This window comes from Diplodia seriata (assembly GCF_021436955.1).
Source record: "Diplodia seriata strain FDS-637 chromosome Unknown scaffold_2, whole genome shotgun sequence".
Classification (NCBI taxonomy): domain Eukaryota; kingdom Fungi; phylum Ascomycota; class Dothideomycetes; order Botryosphaeriales; family Botryosphaeriaceae; genus Diplodia; species Diplodia seriata.
The window spans coordinates 3,652,316-3,666,921 of NW_027117309.1; the positions used below are offsets into that span (position 1 = coordinate 3,652,316).

At 57.1% G+C, this 14,606-nt stretch overlaps 6 protein-coding genes across 6 annotated transcripts; 3 read left to right on the forward strand and 3 right to left on the reverse strand.

Annotated features, from left to right (window-relative positions):
- Nucleotides 1–652: 652 nt before the first annotated feature.
- On the reverse strand, nt 653–1,865 carry SLS55_002454 (uncharacterized protein; the record flags this gene model as incomplete). The annotated part of the gene is given in 3 exon segments (XM_066773936.1): nt 653–738; nt 793–1,516; nt 1,530–1,865. The coding sequence occupies 3 exon segments, from the start codon at nt 1,863–1,865 to the stop codon at nt 653–655; spliced, it is 1,146 nt and encodes a 381-aa protein (XP_066636503.1).
- Nucleotides 1,866–2,496: 631 nt separating this feature from the next.
- SLS55_002455 (uncharacterized protein) lies at nt 2,497–4,145 on the forward strand (the record flags this gene model as incomplete). Its single annotated transcript, XM_066773937.1, has 3 exons — nt 2,497–2,605; nt 2,693–3,667; nt 3,724–4,145. The coding sequence occupies 3 exons, from the start codon at nt 2,497–2,499 to the stop codon at nt 4,143–4,145; spliced, it is 1,506 nt and encodes a 501-aa protein (XP_066636504.1).
- A 4,145-nt stretch (nt 4,146–8,290) lies between these two features.
- SLS55_002456 (uncharacterized protein) lies at nt 8,291–8,689 on the forward strand (the record flags this gene model as incomplete). Its single annotated transcript, XM_066773938.1, has 2 exons — nt 8,291–8,298; nt 8,344–8,689. The coding sequence occupies 2 exons, from the start codon at nt 8,291–8,293 to the stop codon at nt 8,687–8,689; spliced, it is 354 nt and encodes a 117-aa protein (XP_066636505.1).
- Nucleotides 8,690–8,894: 205 nt separating this feature from the next.
- On the forward strand, nt 8,895–9,267 carry GET1 (GET complex subunit get1; the record flags this gene model as incomplete). The annotated part of the gene is made up of 2 exons (XM_066773939.1): nt 8,895–8,981; nt 9,040–9,267. The coding sequence occupies 2 exons, from the start codon at nt 8,895–8,897 to the stop codon at nt 9,265–9,267; spliced, it is 315 nt and encodes a 104-aa protein (XP_066636506.1).
- Nucleotides 9,268–10,892: 1,625 nt separating this feature from the next.
- Nucleotides 10,893–12,365, reverse strand: GDH3 (NADP-dependent glutamate dehydrogenase; the record flags this gene model as incomplete). Its single annotated transcript, XM_066773940.1, has 3 exons — nt 10,893–11,929; nt 11,986–12,261; nt 12,320–12,365. 3 exons carry the CDS (start codon nt 12,363–12,365, stop codon nt 10,893–10,895), a joined length of 1,359 nt encoding a protein of 452 aa, XP_066636507.1.
- Nucleotides 12,366–13,380: 1,015 nt separating this feature from the next.
- On the reverse strand, nt 13,381–14,073 carry SLS55_002459 (uncharacterized protein; the record flags this gene model as incomplete). Its single annotated transcript, XM_066773941.1, has 1 exon — nt 13,381–14,073. One exon carries the CDS (start codon nt 14,071–14,073, stop codon nt 13,381–13,383), a length of 693 nt encoding a protein of 230 aa, XP_066636508.1.
- Nucleotides 14,074–14,606: the final 533 nt, after the last annotated feature.

The window sequence follows — 14,606 nt, forward strand, 5'->3', positions numbered from 1 at the left end:
GGGAATGTGGAGAGCCAATTTCGTTGTGGAATAAGCACAACATAGTGACAACCCAAGGGTTAATGAGACCATTGTTTGGTATCTAACGAAAGAAAAGAAGAAGAAAATAACATGGCATGCTTCGATCCTGCTTTATATAGCTTTGCCCAGCAAGGGACGTAACCCAGTGTCACCACACGTGATTGGACTACAGCGGCATGGTGAGGTCATAGATGCAAAGGCGCATGCATAACCTTCCTCGACGCATCTGCTTTATTTAAGTGGTGCTAGCCATGAAGCACTGAGAAGAGCGTTGTTTGGGTGTTTAGGATGAAGTACTGTCTCTACCACGCTTTGTCTATTCGCTCAGGCATAAACGGCTTCCAGCTTCTGATAATGTCATGGTCCTCTGGCTAGCTTCCACTAATGTGCTGACCGCCAAGAAATCTCGGGATGGCGTCACAGTACAGTGGTAGATGGAGGGATCCGTCAATATCTCGCCCTAGCAGAGTTTTTTGCCTTTGAAGAATGCATATCGACCGACAGAGGCGGGAGGCTTCTCAAATTCAAAGAAAACGACAACAAAGAGTGAAAAGTATGCGAATCAGCTTACACAATAGCAAAGACTGGACATTATTGGCAGCAGGGTCATAAACGTTGAGGCGACAGACTACTAGTTGGGAATCTCATCAATGCTTTTGACATTGATCTCCTTTCTTCCGTTCATTTTGCGGCGAAGGCCGCTACTTGCAGGGTACACTAGAATGTATTGATTAATTTAGATCTTTGGTGGATCCGCCCAATAAGACTTACCGACTCTTCTCAGGCGGTTCGGACTGCCTAGAGGTTGCAGAGTAACCAAGCCATGCCAAGGATCAACACGCATGTGGTCCTCCCAAAAGGCCTTGCGCTCGTAATCAAAGCTATCCTGTTTCGGAATGATCAACTTCGCGACAGTTTGCCAGGGATACTTGTCCGAGTCCCAAACTTTCCCCGCATACTCAACAGGCTGATCATCTAGATTCTCGCACAGCTGTACTTGGAAAAGATATTCGGCATCGTGCTCCTTGTGGAAAGTCTGCAACCAGCGATGCAAGACATCCGAGCCATCGTTGGGCTTGACGGTCTCTTCATAGAGTTTGCGCTGTGTGTCACTCGACGGCACCAGACAATACTTCATCACGAGGTCCCCGAAACGGTATGCCGTCTGTGAGTATTGGCGGGTGCTTTCGAGGTGTGTGTTGCGGACGCCATCGCGCCCCTTCTGCAGATCGGTATCTTTGCGCGCCTCTAGGTGCTTATACAGCTCGGACTGGTCGTTTCCGTACTTGATACGCAGGTCGATGATGTCGCGGGTAGTCTTGGCGTCGGCCAGGTCCAGGACAGGAGTGCTGTTAAATTCGATGTCTTGGGTGGGATAGGCGGCGCCTGCGTCAAACATTTTGCCATGCACATTGAACAACTTGATCGCAAAGCCGCGCGGCTGTGCGATGCGGTCCTGTCCCAGAAACGCGTCAATGCCGAACAAACGGCTGGTCTGGGGTGCTCACATCCAAGCCTGGGTCGCCCGGTTCCGTGCTGTAGCGGCAAACAGCGGGATACTCGCCTCCCTTCTCAAAGAGCTCCGTCTGTCTAAGATGTTGGGGCAAGTCGTTGGGAACGATGAATTTGCCCTTGACCACGCCATGGGTGCGGGCGTGCGTGCCGCCGAAGCAATGGCGCGTTTTGTTCCAGTGAGTGCGCTGAATCTCATTGATCATGTCGGCGACAGCCTGGATATCCTCATCCTCGTCGGGCGGGATCTTTTCAACGCCGTCGGCATCCCAGCGGATGTACTTTCGGGAGGCAAGGTCCTCGGGACGGGCAGGGTGACCATTAGTCGCCATGATGACGTCGGGCTGAGGCCGGAGTGGAAATGGAAGGAGATTGTAGGCCAGTAATGGCTGGAAAGGAGCGTATTTAAGCTGCCATGCCTGTAGGGCAGCGGCGCCGAGGCAGCGCCTCGGCTTGCGGGGTGAGCATGTTCTTGATCTTGGGACCCGGTGCTGGATGAATTACTCGTCGAGGTGGGAGTCTACCCCGCGAGCGGCAGTGCGGCGGGGTGCAGATCAGGACGGGTGGAAGGAGGCTGGCGGCGTGATGATTCCAAATTCACGCGGGTAGCGCCACCTTGAGGGCGGAGACGAGCCTTCCAGGCGACGTTCCGCGCAACGTCCACGGTATCGTGGAGGTTTCTCTCCATTTCATTCAGGACATATTCGAAGGACCACGAAGCAGGATAGTGTAGGTCTTGGGATTGTCGCACTGGGCGGGCGCGGTGGGCGGGGCTGGCATTGGCGTTGGCGTTGGCGTTGGCGTTGCGGGTTGTGGTTGCAGAGCTGGAGCTGGAGCTGGAGCTGGAGCTGTCCTACGTAGGGTCGAGGCGCAGCGGCCGGAGCTGTGGCTGCGGGATTGGCGCTGCAAGGGCTCCCTCTGCCGGTGCAACTGCGCTGTGGACACGACGACTGCCCCAATCCAATGTACGCCGTCGGCCTTGGGCACAGCAGCCGCAACACCTCCGTCACCCAGCTGATGAAGGCAAACATGTCTCCTACCCACGAGACTGCCCCGCCGCTGCCTGTTCCCGGTGCGTCGCGCGCCCCCTGCCCTTCTGTCTCCCAAGCTCCCCAGCCCGCACCTCCACTCCCGAGTCCTCGCTGACGCCCGCTGCCAGCCCCGGCCTCTCCCCAGGCCAAGAAGAAGAAGAACAAGAAGAAGAACCCTCGCCCGCCGCAATCGCAAGACCCGCCTGCCAATGGCCACCCCGCTGCCGACCCGCCCCCCGACGGCCCCAGCCGCGACGACGAGGAGGACGACCAGTCGCCTGCAGTGCGCGCCCACGCCCCTGACTGCCACCTGCGCGTGCTCGCTAATTGCTTCCAGAAGTCCAGCACGAACGACGACCCTGACAGCCGGCCCTCGACCGCCCAGTCCGACCCGCAGACGCCGCAGCGCAACGGCGCCCGCTCGCACTCCCCCAAGATGGACAGCAACACCTCCGACCGCCTCGACCAGCTGGCCAAGGAGCGCGACGAACTGCGCGAGGAGGTCACCCAGCTGCGCAAGTCGCTCGAGACCATCCAGAGCAGGCATGAAGATGAGACCCAGGGCCTGAAGCAGGAGGCCGCCGACGCCGCCAAGAGCAAGGAACATGCCGAGAACCAGTACCGCGACCTCCGCGGCAAGGTCAACACCATCAAGAGCCAACTGGGCGAGCGTATGCGCCAGGACGCCGAGGAGCTCGACCGCATGCGCACCCAGGTCGACGACCTCGAGGACCAGAACCGCCAGCTTCGCGATGATAACGAGCAGCTGCGCAAGCAGACTGAAGAGCACGCCTCCGAGATTTCCAGCCTGCGGAGCCGCGCCACTCTGTCGCAGCAGAATTGGGTGAAGGAAAGGGACGAGCTGATACAGCGCGAAGCATATGCCAGGGAGGAATTCGAGACGGCGAAGCAGGCCATGCAAGATTGGGAGGTGCTGGCCATGGAGGAGAGATCGCTGCGTGAGAACCTAAGCGACCGGGTGGCCGAGCTTGAAGATCAGCTCAGCAGCCAGCGTGAGGCTTTGGAAAGAGCAGTCAATGAGAGAGATACCCAAACGTCCACCGTCGACGGTCTGCAAAGGGCGTTGCGAGACATTCAAGATGGTGAGCCGCCTACCTCGCCCCACACCATTCCCCGTTCGAGCTAACCGCCCGTGCAGCACGTAAGAAGGAGCTCCGTGAGATTGTTGAAAACTCCCAAAACCAGCTCGAAGACCTCCGAAAACAGCTTCAAGCTGCCGAGGATGTGTCCAGGAAAGCGCAAACGGAGCTGGAAGCCTCACAGAAAGAGCTTGAGCGTGCCTTGCCATTTGAGAAGGAAGTCAAGGAAAAGAATCTACTCATAGGCAAGCTTCGTCATGAAGCCGTGATCCTCAACGACCATTTGACAAAAGCTCTTCGTATCCTCCGAAAAGGTCGACCGGAGGACAATGTGGATAGGCAGATTGTCACCAATCATCTGCTCCATTTCCTGGCGCTCGACCGCAGTGACCCCAAGAAGTTCCAAGTCCTGCAGCTCATTGCCGCACTTCTTGGATGGAACGATGGTAAGTTCATGATTCAAAGTACTGGTTTGAAGTGAATGGGGTCGTTGACTGTTGCATACAGAGCAACGCGAACAAGCCGGCCTCTCACGCCCCGGGTCTACCGCCACTGCCAACAACAGCCTTCGGGTTCCTTTATCCCCGTTCCATCGCACGCCATCCACACCTTCACTATCAAGCACCGATCTTCTGCTATCAGAAGGCCACTCGTCATCATCTGCTCAGCAGAATAAAGAAAGCCTGGCCGAGTTATGGCAGAATTTTCTCGAGCAGGAGGCCCTGGAAGGCAAGGGCTCGAGGAATTCCAGTCGCCGAGAGAGTGCAACAAGTCCAACAAACACGAGTGATACGAAAGGCTTGGGCATTTTATAGACTGGAGGCGATAGAGCCAGCGAGCAAACTCGCACGCGCGACATCCGAGGCTTTGTGACAGACAAGGCAGAACACACGGGCAGTTGAAGCGTTGGTACGACGTGAATGTATGATAATTCCAAGAACACAAATGTTCGCCCACCAACTCCCGCTTTCTCGAGAGTGCCGCAATATAAGCTGGCCAACCTGATGCCCCTATCCGACGTTGTCCGACGCAAAGCTCTGAACCAGCCTGAGCTTTGGCCTGAGTCCTCCGAGCAGTTCCAACTCCATGATCGAAATGCACTTTTGTACTGAATCTTCATCCCACGAATTGATCGCCTCCTCGACGCCATCGAAATCGAGGATCCTCTCAACTCGATCATGGTCTATCAGATGGTCTCCTCCACGGCCTGCGGGGGCGGGCACGAACGATGCAGTGCACTCCCCCCGGATGAGGTTTGTGTGCAAGCTACAGAAACCGCTTCGAAGCCGGGCGACGCTGAGGGAGGATTCAGCATCTGCGCCGTCAGTGGAGGATGACGGAGCTGCGGGAAACAACGCGGGTGAAGCGCGGAGCGTGATGTTTCCTCGTGCATAGGGGCCGGCGCGCGCAATATGCACGATGAATGGATTGGTGGATGTAAGATTAGAAGTCCTGCCGTCCACTCCAAGACGTTTGTCGTGGGGGCCTTCGCGGGCTGCGAGGGTGAGGTTCAAGCTATCCTGGCGGGGGAGACGGTTTGCGTTTAGCCATATCCGCAACGAACCTGCGGCGACACAAGACTTACTGCGAGCTTACACCATGTCTGTAATGCACTCTCAGTCATGAATCTCTCCCAGTACAGGCCTGGATGAGAGTTTTTCCAATATGCATCCATACGCTCCCAGGACTTGGCTGTTGTGCGCGTCCAGTAATACTCCAAGAGCTGTTCTTCTATCTCTGCAGCGAGTTCTACCGGGAGCTTGCCGCCTGATGCTTTTCGAACCAAGGTGCGGGCGAAGATACGTTTCTCGAGACGAATGACCCCCAGCACGAAGCTGCGCTCCGTGGCCGTAACACTGAATATGGGGTGGGTTTCGACGACGAGCATGTCTTTCCGAGGATGGGAAACTTAAAGAGAGAGCAGAATTCCGAGAGATGGGCCGACACCGTTGTGAGGACATGCATAATGACGGTGGAGACGACATGGAGGTGGTAGACCCGCAAGTTAAATCGATTGTTGTTGCCTGGACTCGGTTGGGCATGGTCGTCGACGGTGTACTTTCGCGGTGGCTTAGCAGGCAGCAAAGCCATTCAGGCAGAACCCACCAAGGAGGCAAGGAGACGGCCGTTGTGGAAGCTGTGCCTGCGCCATAGCGAAGATCGTCATGGCTTCTCTTTGATGCAGCTCTGATTAGGACTTTGGCTAAGTTGCTACCTGCCAAGCCGGACCGTGCGATGCCGACTTCTGTCAATGAAAGCCCCAGCTGCTTCGCTGCAACTACAGCACTGGCATATCTATTTGAGTATTAGACGCATGAAACGAAATAGTTCCTACTAGCGGGATGTGGAAGAGTGTCGCATGATTCACAACGAATCGGGACCAACAAGCTCTCGTAACCCTACGACCAGGAACGATCGTGGTCGGAGCTCCGGACGACAACATGGTGAGACTCCATGAGCCACAACATATATGACGTACAGTTGTGTGATCAATACCAGCGGTGGCGGAGCAAGGCACTCTTGGCCAAACTCAGCTGTTGACCTGTCTACGCGCCGGTTGCTAAGCGCCGCCCCTCCACCATTGCGGCACGGCAACCAAAACACCGTAGTTTTAGTGGAGGGAGCGACTATCTTCTGAGCCGCACGGGCTGTGCTGTAAATTATGCAGACGCGCGCACCCGCGAGCCATCCGCACGGGACGGGGCGATGCAAATGGGCGCCGTGCATTCGACGAACGTTTTCTTGACGACCTCTCAACCCTTGTCCACACAGAAGCTCCCCGTCCATGGTTGGTGCCATAGTGGCGATGCGCGACAGCCTGGGGAGCGCTGGTGAGGGGATATAACCGGACTGATACTGGTACCCCTCCGGCACCACCAAGTTTTCCTCTTCTACGAAATCCAGATCAAACCTTTGTTTCCAACAATGAGTTCCAAGTCAGTCCAGAGCAACGAAGTTTTTGTCGGAAAGATACTATGGTTGCCGCCGTTTGACGGACTGCCAGCCGGGGCCGTACAGCCAATCGGACAGACGCCTGCCATTCTCAGGGTCGCCTTTGATCATCCGGTTGTGATTTGTTCAAGACCAGCCAGCGACAATGGAGAATATGTCCATTTTCATATAGTAAGCTAGACCAACGTGCTTGGCTTGCATGAGCTGATTGAGCAAAGGTGACCTCGTTCCGCAACAGAAGCTTGACAAAGAGATTCGATATCGGAGTCCATCGGCAGCGACGGCAAATCAACTGGTATTTGCCTATAGTGCCGTCGGAATACCACCAAGAGGATTCCGAGCCTCGGTTTGGGCGTCCACGGATTGAGTTGGAGGACGGGATGGTGATGCCGACAGACTCGTTCATAAATGCAAAGGACATCTACTCGATTCAGTGGCGTCTCCTCGAACGCTTCCAGTGGAGCGGATCTTACCGGTTAACCGCACCCTCCATCGAACACCTGCACGAGCGTACCGGTCGCTTGGTAACGTACAAACTGGAGGATCAGCACCTTCAGCCGCCTGTTGAGGACATCAATAAACCGCCGTCGCCGCCTCTTCGAGCTGGCCATGTACTTGGTCCCAGCATCCCACCAATAAAGGCCTTGCCTCCTTTGGAAAAATGGACCAGAGTCGACGTAGTGACTCCGTTCAAGCTTGCCGGAGGAAAAACTGCAGTCATATTTGTTGGCACAATTGCGTCCGGCGCTAGCGAACACGGCCAAGCTCTGTGTATTGTCCCTGAGCGGAACGTCCAAGCGAGCGCGGAGCCACAAGGCGCTTGTTCGGGTGTCTTAAAAGTCATTCTCAGACCTTTTGGACGGTTGTTGAGGTATGCAGTAAGCTGGCTATGGCAAAGCTGTCGACGGAGAAAGGCGGAAAGGGACGGGTTGGTTTGAACTTCGGCTCCCACTCGATGGTGGATACTGCTGATCCCTTCCTTCTATCTTTCTTGATCGAATTTCCTTAAGCACTTGCATTCTGGAGAATCCAATGAACTGCTTTCTCGGCGGGATGGGCGGGATTGGTCGTTGTAGCTTCTGCCTCCAAGGCCAGACTCTCCTTCTTTTTGTACGTACTTTGCATTGCCAGTATATGTTGGCATCTGGCTTCCGTGGAGATTAGTCGTGAGTCAGCAATGACTGTCTTTAGGAAAGTCCAGAGCGACTCATGTTTCCAATGGAAATCTTGCGCCAGGCCAAATGTTCTGTCTACAATCTGCTGAGCAAGCTGCATATGCTTTGGTGTGCGGAGAAGAAGAAAATTTAGGAATGACCAAGCAGACGTGTCGCTTGGGTTACGTAGAGCCCACTCATGCACGACCGGTACCGACTGCAGGGGCAAATCATGGCCTAGAGTTGTCAGAGAACAGCCAGTAAGACGCTCTGAGCGCTGCAATGACTCTTGCCACTCCGGGATGTGATGGAAAAGACGTCGAGCATACTGCCAAGCGTAGTAGTTTTTGGGGTGCCGCTCGGCCGCCTTTAACACAACGCTCAGCTCGTGGGCAAAATCCTCCCAAGACGGTGCAGAAGTTACATCCTGACCAGGCGCGCGGAGCAGCAACAGCCGGGGGTCGAAAGATTGCATGATCCAGGCACGGTAGCCCCATAGGGTAGGGGATTTGGATTGCCGATGCAAGGGTGAGGTAAGAATACTATCCAAGAAGTTCAACTCCAGTTGCACAGAGCGTGCATGGCCCAGGAAGTCATTCTGGAGCGGAAGGAGGAGATTGAGCTGGGCTCTCCTGAAGTTTGCAGCGGTGAGATGCTCCGGGTCGAAGAGCAGGATGACGGACGTGGCATCAAGAGCAGCCTGCACGGAGCTAGGGTCGCTGCCCGCTCGCGTGTCGAAGAAAACGGAGCAGGCGGCAACGAAGGCGGCGGCAAGAAGGCGCTTGGGTACACCCAGGCAGACACCATCTTCCAGGACAGGCGAGCCAGCTGGGGGCGCTATGGCGGGCGGAAGCACCTCGATCTCAACGACTTCATGGCGGTGTCTCTGGAAGAAATCGCTGACGACTCGAAAGGCTAGAGTGTGGTCTGGACACGGAGGCTGCGGTCCCCAGGCGGTTGAGGCCATGGTGTTGGAGGACGCGGAGGTGTGAGCGGGCGGCGGCGGCGGCTGATGTCAGAGCCAGAGCGGGCTGGTCCGAGCGCGGCCCAAAGCCAAACACCAGCTCTCCGGAGAACGTGCCTGCTCGCTGCGCGCCAACAACTCTGCCTCTGCTGCCCGCACCATGGCGTCCCTCCTGCTGATCGTCTTCGCCGTCAGCCTCGTCACCCATCTTGCCAGCGCTGTTCCTGCAGCAACCCTGAACGAGCTGGTGCGTCTACTCTCTACCTCTGCATGACCCAGTATCGCTAACCCCGCCCGCTCCCCAGCTATGGTTGCTGTACAACAAACTCCCTACGCCGACAAGCAAGGCCGCGCGAGAGAACGTCAAGCTGAAGCGTGAGGTGCTACGCCTGAAGAAGGAAATGAGCGGTGTCAGCGCCCAGGACGACTTCGCCAAGTGGGCAAAGCTGCGCCGAGCTCATGACAAGGTCTTCGCCGACTTCCAGAAGAACGGTACTGTTGTGCAGCTGTCTCCGCAGTCTCGCTCGAACTAACCTTGTTGCTTTTCCTGCCAGAATCCGCCCTGCGCTCCTCTCGCACCTCATTTGACACGACTGTCGCCTCCGTCCGGTGGCTCGTCACCAACGGCCTTCGCTTTTTTCTGCAGTTATGGTATGCGAAACAGCCTCTTTTCTGGATACCGGAGGGCTGGGTCCCCGGATACGTTGAGTGGATCCTGGCTTTCCCAAAGGCACCGACAGGCAGCGTGAGCGTCCAGATCTGGGGCATTGCTTGCACGAGCGTTATTTCGCTCTTGAGCGAGGCCCTGATTGCCCTGTACGCACTGGTCATGGGGACGGCGTCGACAAAGAGGGGCGTGAAGCAGCAGCCAATTCCAAGTACTGGGGGCGAAAAGAAAGAACTGTAACTGGGAGAGGTGGAGCTGGACATCTAGAAACGAGGTACGAGGATAGCCTCATCATCGAAGCTACCACTGTTTGCATGTGCAATTGTGCAGCCTCACTGGCTCATGAGACAAAACGGCCTACTACCAACCCTGATAACATAATTGCACGAAGACTGCTAATCCCCGGCCAACAACGACACGTTGCATGAAGGCCAAGGACGCTGTCTCCTATCCAATGACCCTAACTCTGTGCCGAAGCAGTTGGGTGTAGAATTGATCTACCATAGCAAGCATGTCTCTCAGCAGATTGACGCAATATCTTCCTCGCCCAAAGACTCAGAAACTGCAACACGAAGTGAGAAGAGACCCCCATTGGAGGCAGGCCTCAGGCTTTGCTTTTGGCGGTCTTTTTGAACTCGTGACCGTAGGGAGATCAAGATCGCCGAGTCTTCGAAAGCGCCGTGTTTAACATTGTTGTGCTACTCTTGAGCCGTGGCTAGCTGAGGTCTTGTTTCCTCATCGTGTCTAACAGCGCGGAGGAAAGGACTTGCTCCCCTATACGTGCATATCATAAAGCAGTACTGCGTGGGGTGAAGTCGCGTCCTGGGGACTGCAGAGGAAGTTGTTGTTGAGAGTCGGAAAAGCAGCGAGAGAAATTTTGACTTTCTCCCAACTTACGCTGGCCAGTGCGCTCGGAGCAAGCCGGCCCATGTTCATCACGTGATTTGGCACCTCGTACGCGATGGTTCGCAAATCATATCCCCACGGACGACTTCAGCTCCATTTGTCGCATGCCCAATGGATCTTAATTGTTTTCTTTTTTCTCTTTGCTGGTCTGTTGGTGGCTAGTAAGTTGCATTGAATGGATGCACACCGTTGACATGTTAGATTTACACAAGGACAGCAACGCAATAATCGAAGTGCTGTCCGTCTGCGCATTTGGGGTAACATTCTTATCGCACGCTTACGTCTCTGATTGACCCCATTGTTGCGATACCAAACCGTTTGCATGGGCTTGAAACCATCGCGGCGCCGTTGAGCCTTGTACGCTAGCGCAACCTTGACACGCCATTTCGTCATAGCCTGGACTAAGAACATTCCTGTTCGAGAAGTGCTATCGCAAAAACTTAGATTTCATCCCAGATCATGGTATATACAGAACTCCAGATTTTTCCCAAAATAATGCCGCCCAGATATCAAAAGAATTTCCCGAGAAAAGAAGATTCGTGGTAACCCCGGTTCTTCGATTTTTCTTTACTTCCAAACACGCGCTTAGAACCAGTCGCCCTGGTCCCTCATGGCGGCGGCGACCTTGGCGAAACCGGCAATGTTGGCGCCAGCGACCAGACTGGGGTACTCGCCCTCAGCGGCGGGGACGTAAGCCTTGGCGGTCTCGAGGCAGTTCTCGAAGCAGTTCTTCATGATGAGCTTGAGTCTGTCATCGACCTCCTCGGAAGTCCAGCTCACGCGCTGCGAGTTCTGGGCCATCTCCAGGCCGGAAACGGCGACACCACCAGCGTTGGCGGCCTTGCCGGGAGCGTACCAGATGGCGGCGTTGGTGTTGGCCTTGCGGTGAGCCTCAAAGGCGTCAATGGCATCCTGGGTGCAGCCCATGTTAGAGCCCTCAGCAATGAACTTGCAGCCGGCGTCGATGAGAGCCTTAGCCTCCTCGCCCGAGACCTCGTTCTGAGTCGCACTGGGGAGAGCGACGTCGACCTTTCCAACGTGGACCCACGGGCGGGCACCCTCGATGTACTGGTACTTGGGGTCCGAGAACTCGGTCAGGGCCTTGCGGTTGAGCTTGATGTTGGCAATGGTCTCGATGACATCGGGAGTGAAGCCGGCAGCATCAGTGGAAATCAGAGCACCCTTCGAGTCGGAAAGAGAGACGACGGTACCGCCGAGCTCAATAACCTTCAGCGCCGCGTACTGGGCGACGTTACCGGAGCCAGAGAGAGCGACGCGCTTGCCCTGGAACGACTCCTTGCCGCCAGAGGCGTACTGGATCATGTGGTCGACGTAGTAGACGAGACCGTAGCCGGTGGCCTCGGGGCGGATGAGCGAACCACCCCAGGAGCCACCCTTGCCGGTAAGAACACCCTCCCACCTGTTGCGGGCGTGGCGGTAAGCACCGAACATGTAGCCAACCTCGCGGCCACCAACACCAATGTCGCCCGCAGGGACGTCAGTGTCGGCGCCAATGTGCTTGCTCAGCTCGCGCATGAAAGACTGGCAGAACCTGCGGATCTCGCCGTCCGACTTGCCCTTGGGGTCGAAGTCAGAGCCACCCTTGCCGCCACCCATGTTGACTACAGCCAGCACGTTAGCTTTGTCAATCCAACGCCGTATTTCTGGGTCGACTTACGGCCAGTCAGAGCATTCTTGAAGATCTGCTCGAAACCAAGGAACTTGAGAATGGAGAGGTTGACGGTGGGGTGGAAGCGGAGACCACCCTTGTAGGGGCCCAGAGCAGAGTTGAACTGGACACGGAAACCGCGGTTGACCTGCAGCTGGCCCTTGTCATCCTCCCAGACAACGCGGAACTGGATGACGCGCTCCGGGATGGCGGCGACCTTGAGGGCGGTCTTGTACTCCGGGTGCTTCTCGAAGAGGGAAGAGTTGTTGAGGGTCGAGGCAAGCTCTGGAGAAGAGGCACGGTCAGTGGTAGAGCGCGGCAAACGAGGCATCAGGCAACGCACCCTGGTAGGCCTGCTCGAACTCGGGCTCGTGAGGAAGGTTGGACATTTTGGCGGTGTTCGGGTGGGGATTGCAGAAGCTGGAGCAGCAGTGGAAGAGGACAGAGGATAGGGTCGGGAGAGCAGTCAATGGCGGAGCTCCCGCAGATTATTTATGAGCAGCAGAAGCTGGGGCTCGGGGCGAAAAGGAAACACAGCAGCTCGCGCGGGGCGGACGTCACACACGGCGAGGCGTGGGAGAGGGCGATAGAGGCCGTCGAGGCAGCGCGGCGCGCACGAGCTGCCATTGGCCAGTACGGAAGCTTCCTGGCGACGGGCCCGATCAGAGCCGCGAGATCAGATGCGGGACGTCTGCGACCTGGAGCACCGCGAGGGCGACGGAGGTGCAGATAAGCTGCGCGACGGCGATTGGCCGTGCAGATTTACGGCTCTCATTTTGGCCCGTCATCGGCCAGCGTCCTGTGGTGCTGGGCAATTCTGGGAATAGGCGGTTACGTTACAGTTTGCTGCGCAGTTGAGGCGCGCCGGGCTAGGGCGGACGGCGAGCCAGATGCGCCAGTGAAGCTCCGGCCCGAACGCGGCGGGCAGCTCCACCCTGTGCGCTGCTGCAAGTCACACTGGAACACACAGCCGGCGCCGGCGCCGAGCATCACGCGAGCTCATTGCAAATTCTGCGGCACGCTTGGATTTCCGCGCTGTCATACAAATGTGCCCGCCTCGCTTCTCCGTGGGCGCCACCCCACCGCGGACCCTGCCCGTTGCCCCAGGCCTCCGGTAACGGCAGCGCTGCCCAGCCGGCTACAGCCACTAAGGAAAGAATCGCCCCTGCCGCACCACACCCTCTTAAGAGCCCTCCTACCCGCCTCGCGACTTCGGCGTTCCAGGCACTCACGCGCAGTCCGTTGGGTCCCAATCTGCACTCGTCAGCGTATTACGCGACACACTCCCGGCGTGGGCGGCGGCCGCGCTCCAGCATCAACACCCAGCGCCCGCTGCGGAGCACGAATATTGCCCGGAGGACGACGTGGGGAGCCAGGCGGTAGCGCCCAGCGCCCAGCGCCCAGCTAGCGGGAACACTCACCAGTCACCAAGTACTCGTCCAGGCCGTCCAGCTTCTCCATGTCCTCTTTCTCAATGGCAAACTCCTCGACCTTGGCATTCTCCACAATGCGCTCCTTCTTGACGCTCTTTGGTAAGGGCACGTAGCCGTGTTGCAGGCTCCAGCGGACAAGCAGCTGCGCCGCCGTGCACGAGTACTTCTTCGACAATGATACGACCGTGGGGTGCTTCATCCGGAGTGCGCGTGCAAGCGGCGCATATGCCTCGACCACGATGTTGTTCTGCTGGCAGAACGTCGTGATATCGGTGCGCGTGTTGAATGGGTGCACCTCGATCTGGTTGACAGCAGGGTGGACACGGGGCTTGGAGTCAAGCAGTTCCTGCAGATGTTTGACACCGTAGTTGCTCACACCTCCAGTCTTGATTTCTCCGTCAGCAATCGCATCCTCCACGGCTCGCCAGCAATCGAGCCGCGCCTGCCTGCCGCCGTATGGGCTGTGCAGCAGAAACAGATCGATGTAACCCAGATCGCACGCCTTCACAGACTGCTTAATGGCCCGCCTGGCCGCATCGTACGAAGTGTTTGATGCGAGCTTGCTGGTGAAGTGGATGTCTTCTCGCTTCAGCCCCTCGCTGTTGGCCGGGCTTCCAAGAAAGTGGTTGATGGCCTGTCCGACCTCGCGCTCGTTGTGATACATCTGTGCGGAGTCGATGCTGGGCATTTCATTGTCGGTCGGTTGGAATACAGGCGGGGGTCTGCCAGAGACTTACGCGCGATATCCGGCCTACACCTGTCAGCAGCAAGCTCCCTGGGAATTGAGCTTTCTCAGGGCAGTGATTGGGTAACAGGGGGTAAGCCGGAGCTAGCATGCGAGCTAGGCAGCCAGGTTCTCGTCCGCACCCCATCAAGGGTAATACGCATGCGCTATCGCGGGCCGGCGCGCTGAGAGACTACCGTGGCGGCGGCACAGGAAGCATGGCCAGCTGCTGGCCGGATCGAAAGCAGCGGAGGATTGCGGGGCAGCTGAGGAAATGGGATGTCCGTACCTCCAGGGCCCACAAGACGGCCTGATGGCATTCACGACCGTCGGTGAGATAGACTCCAAGATGGATCTGCGGCATGGACCGGCCATTGGCAAGCTGGACACGGGCGGTGGTCAGCCGGGCTGGGGTGCGGTTGGGGCGTGGGGCGGCATGCCTTGAGGCGCGAGCTCAGCGAGAGGGCCATGGC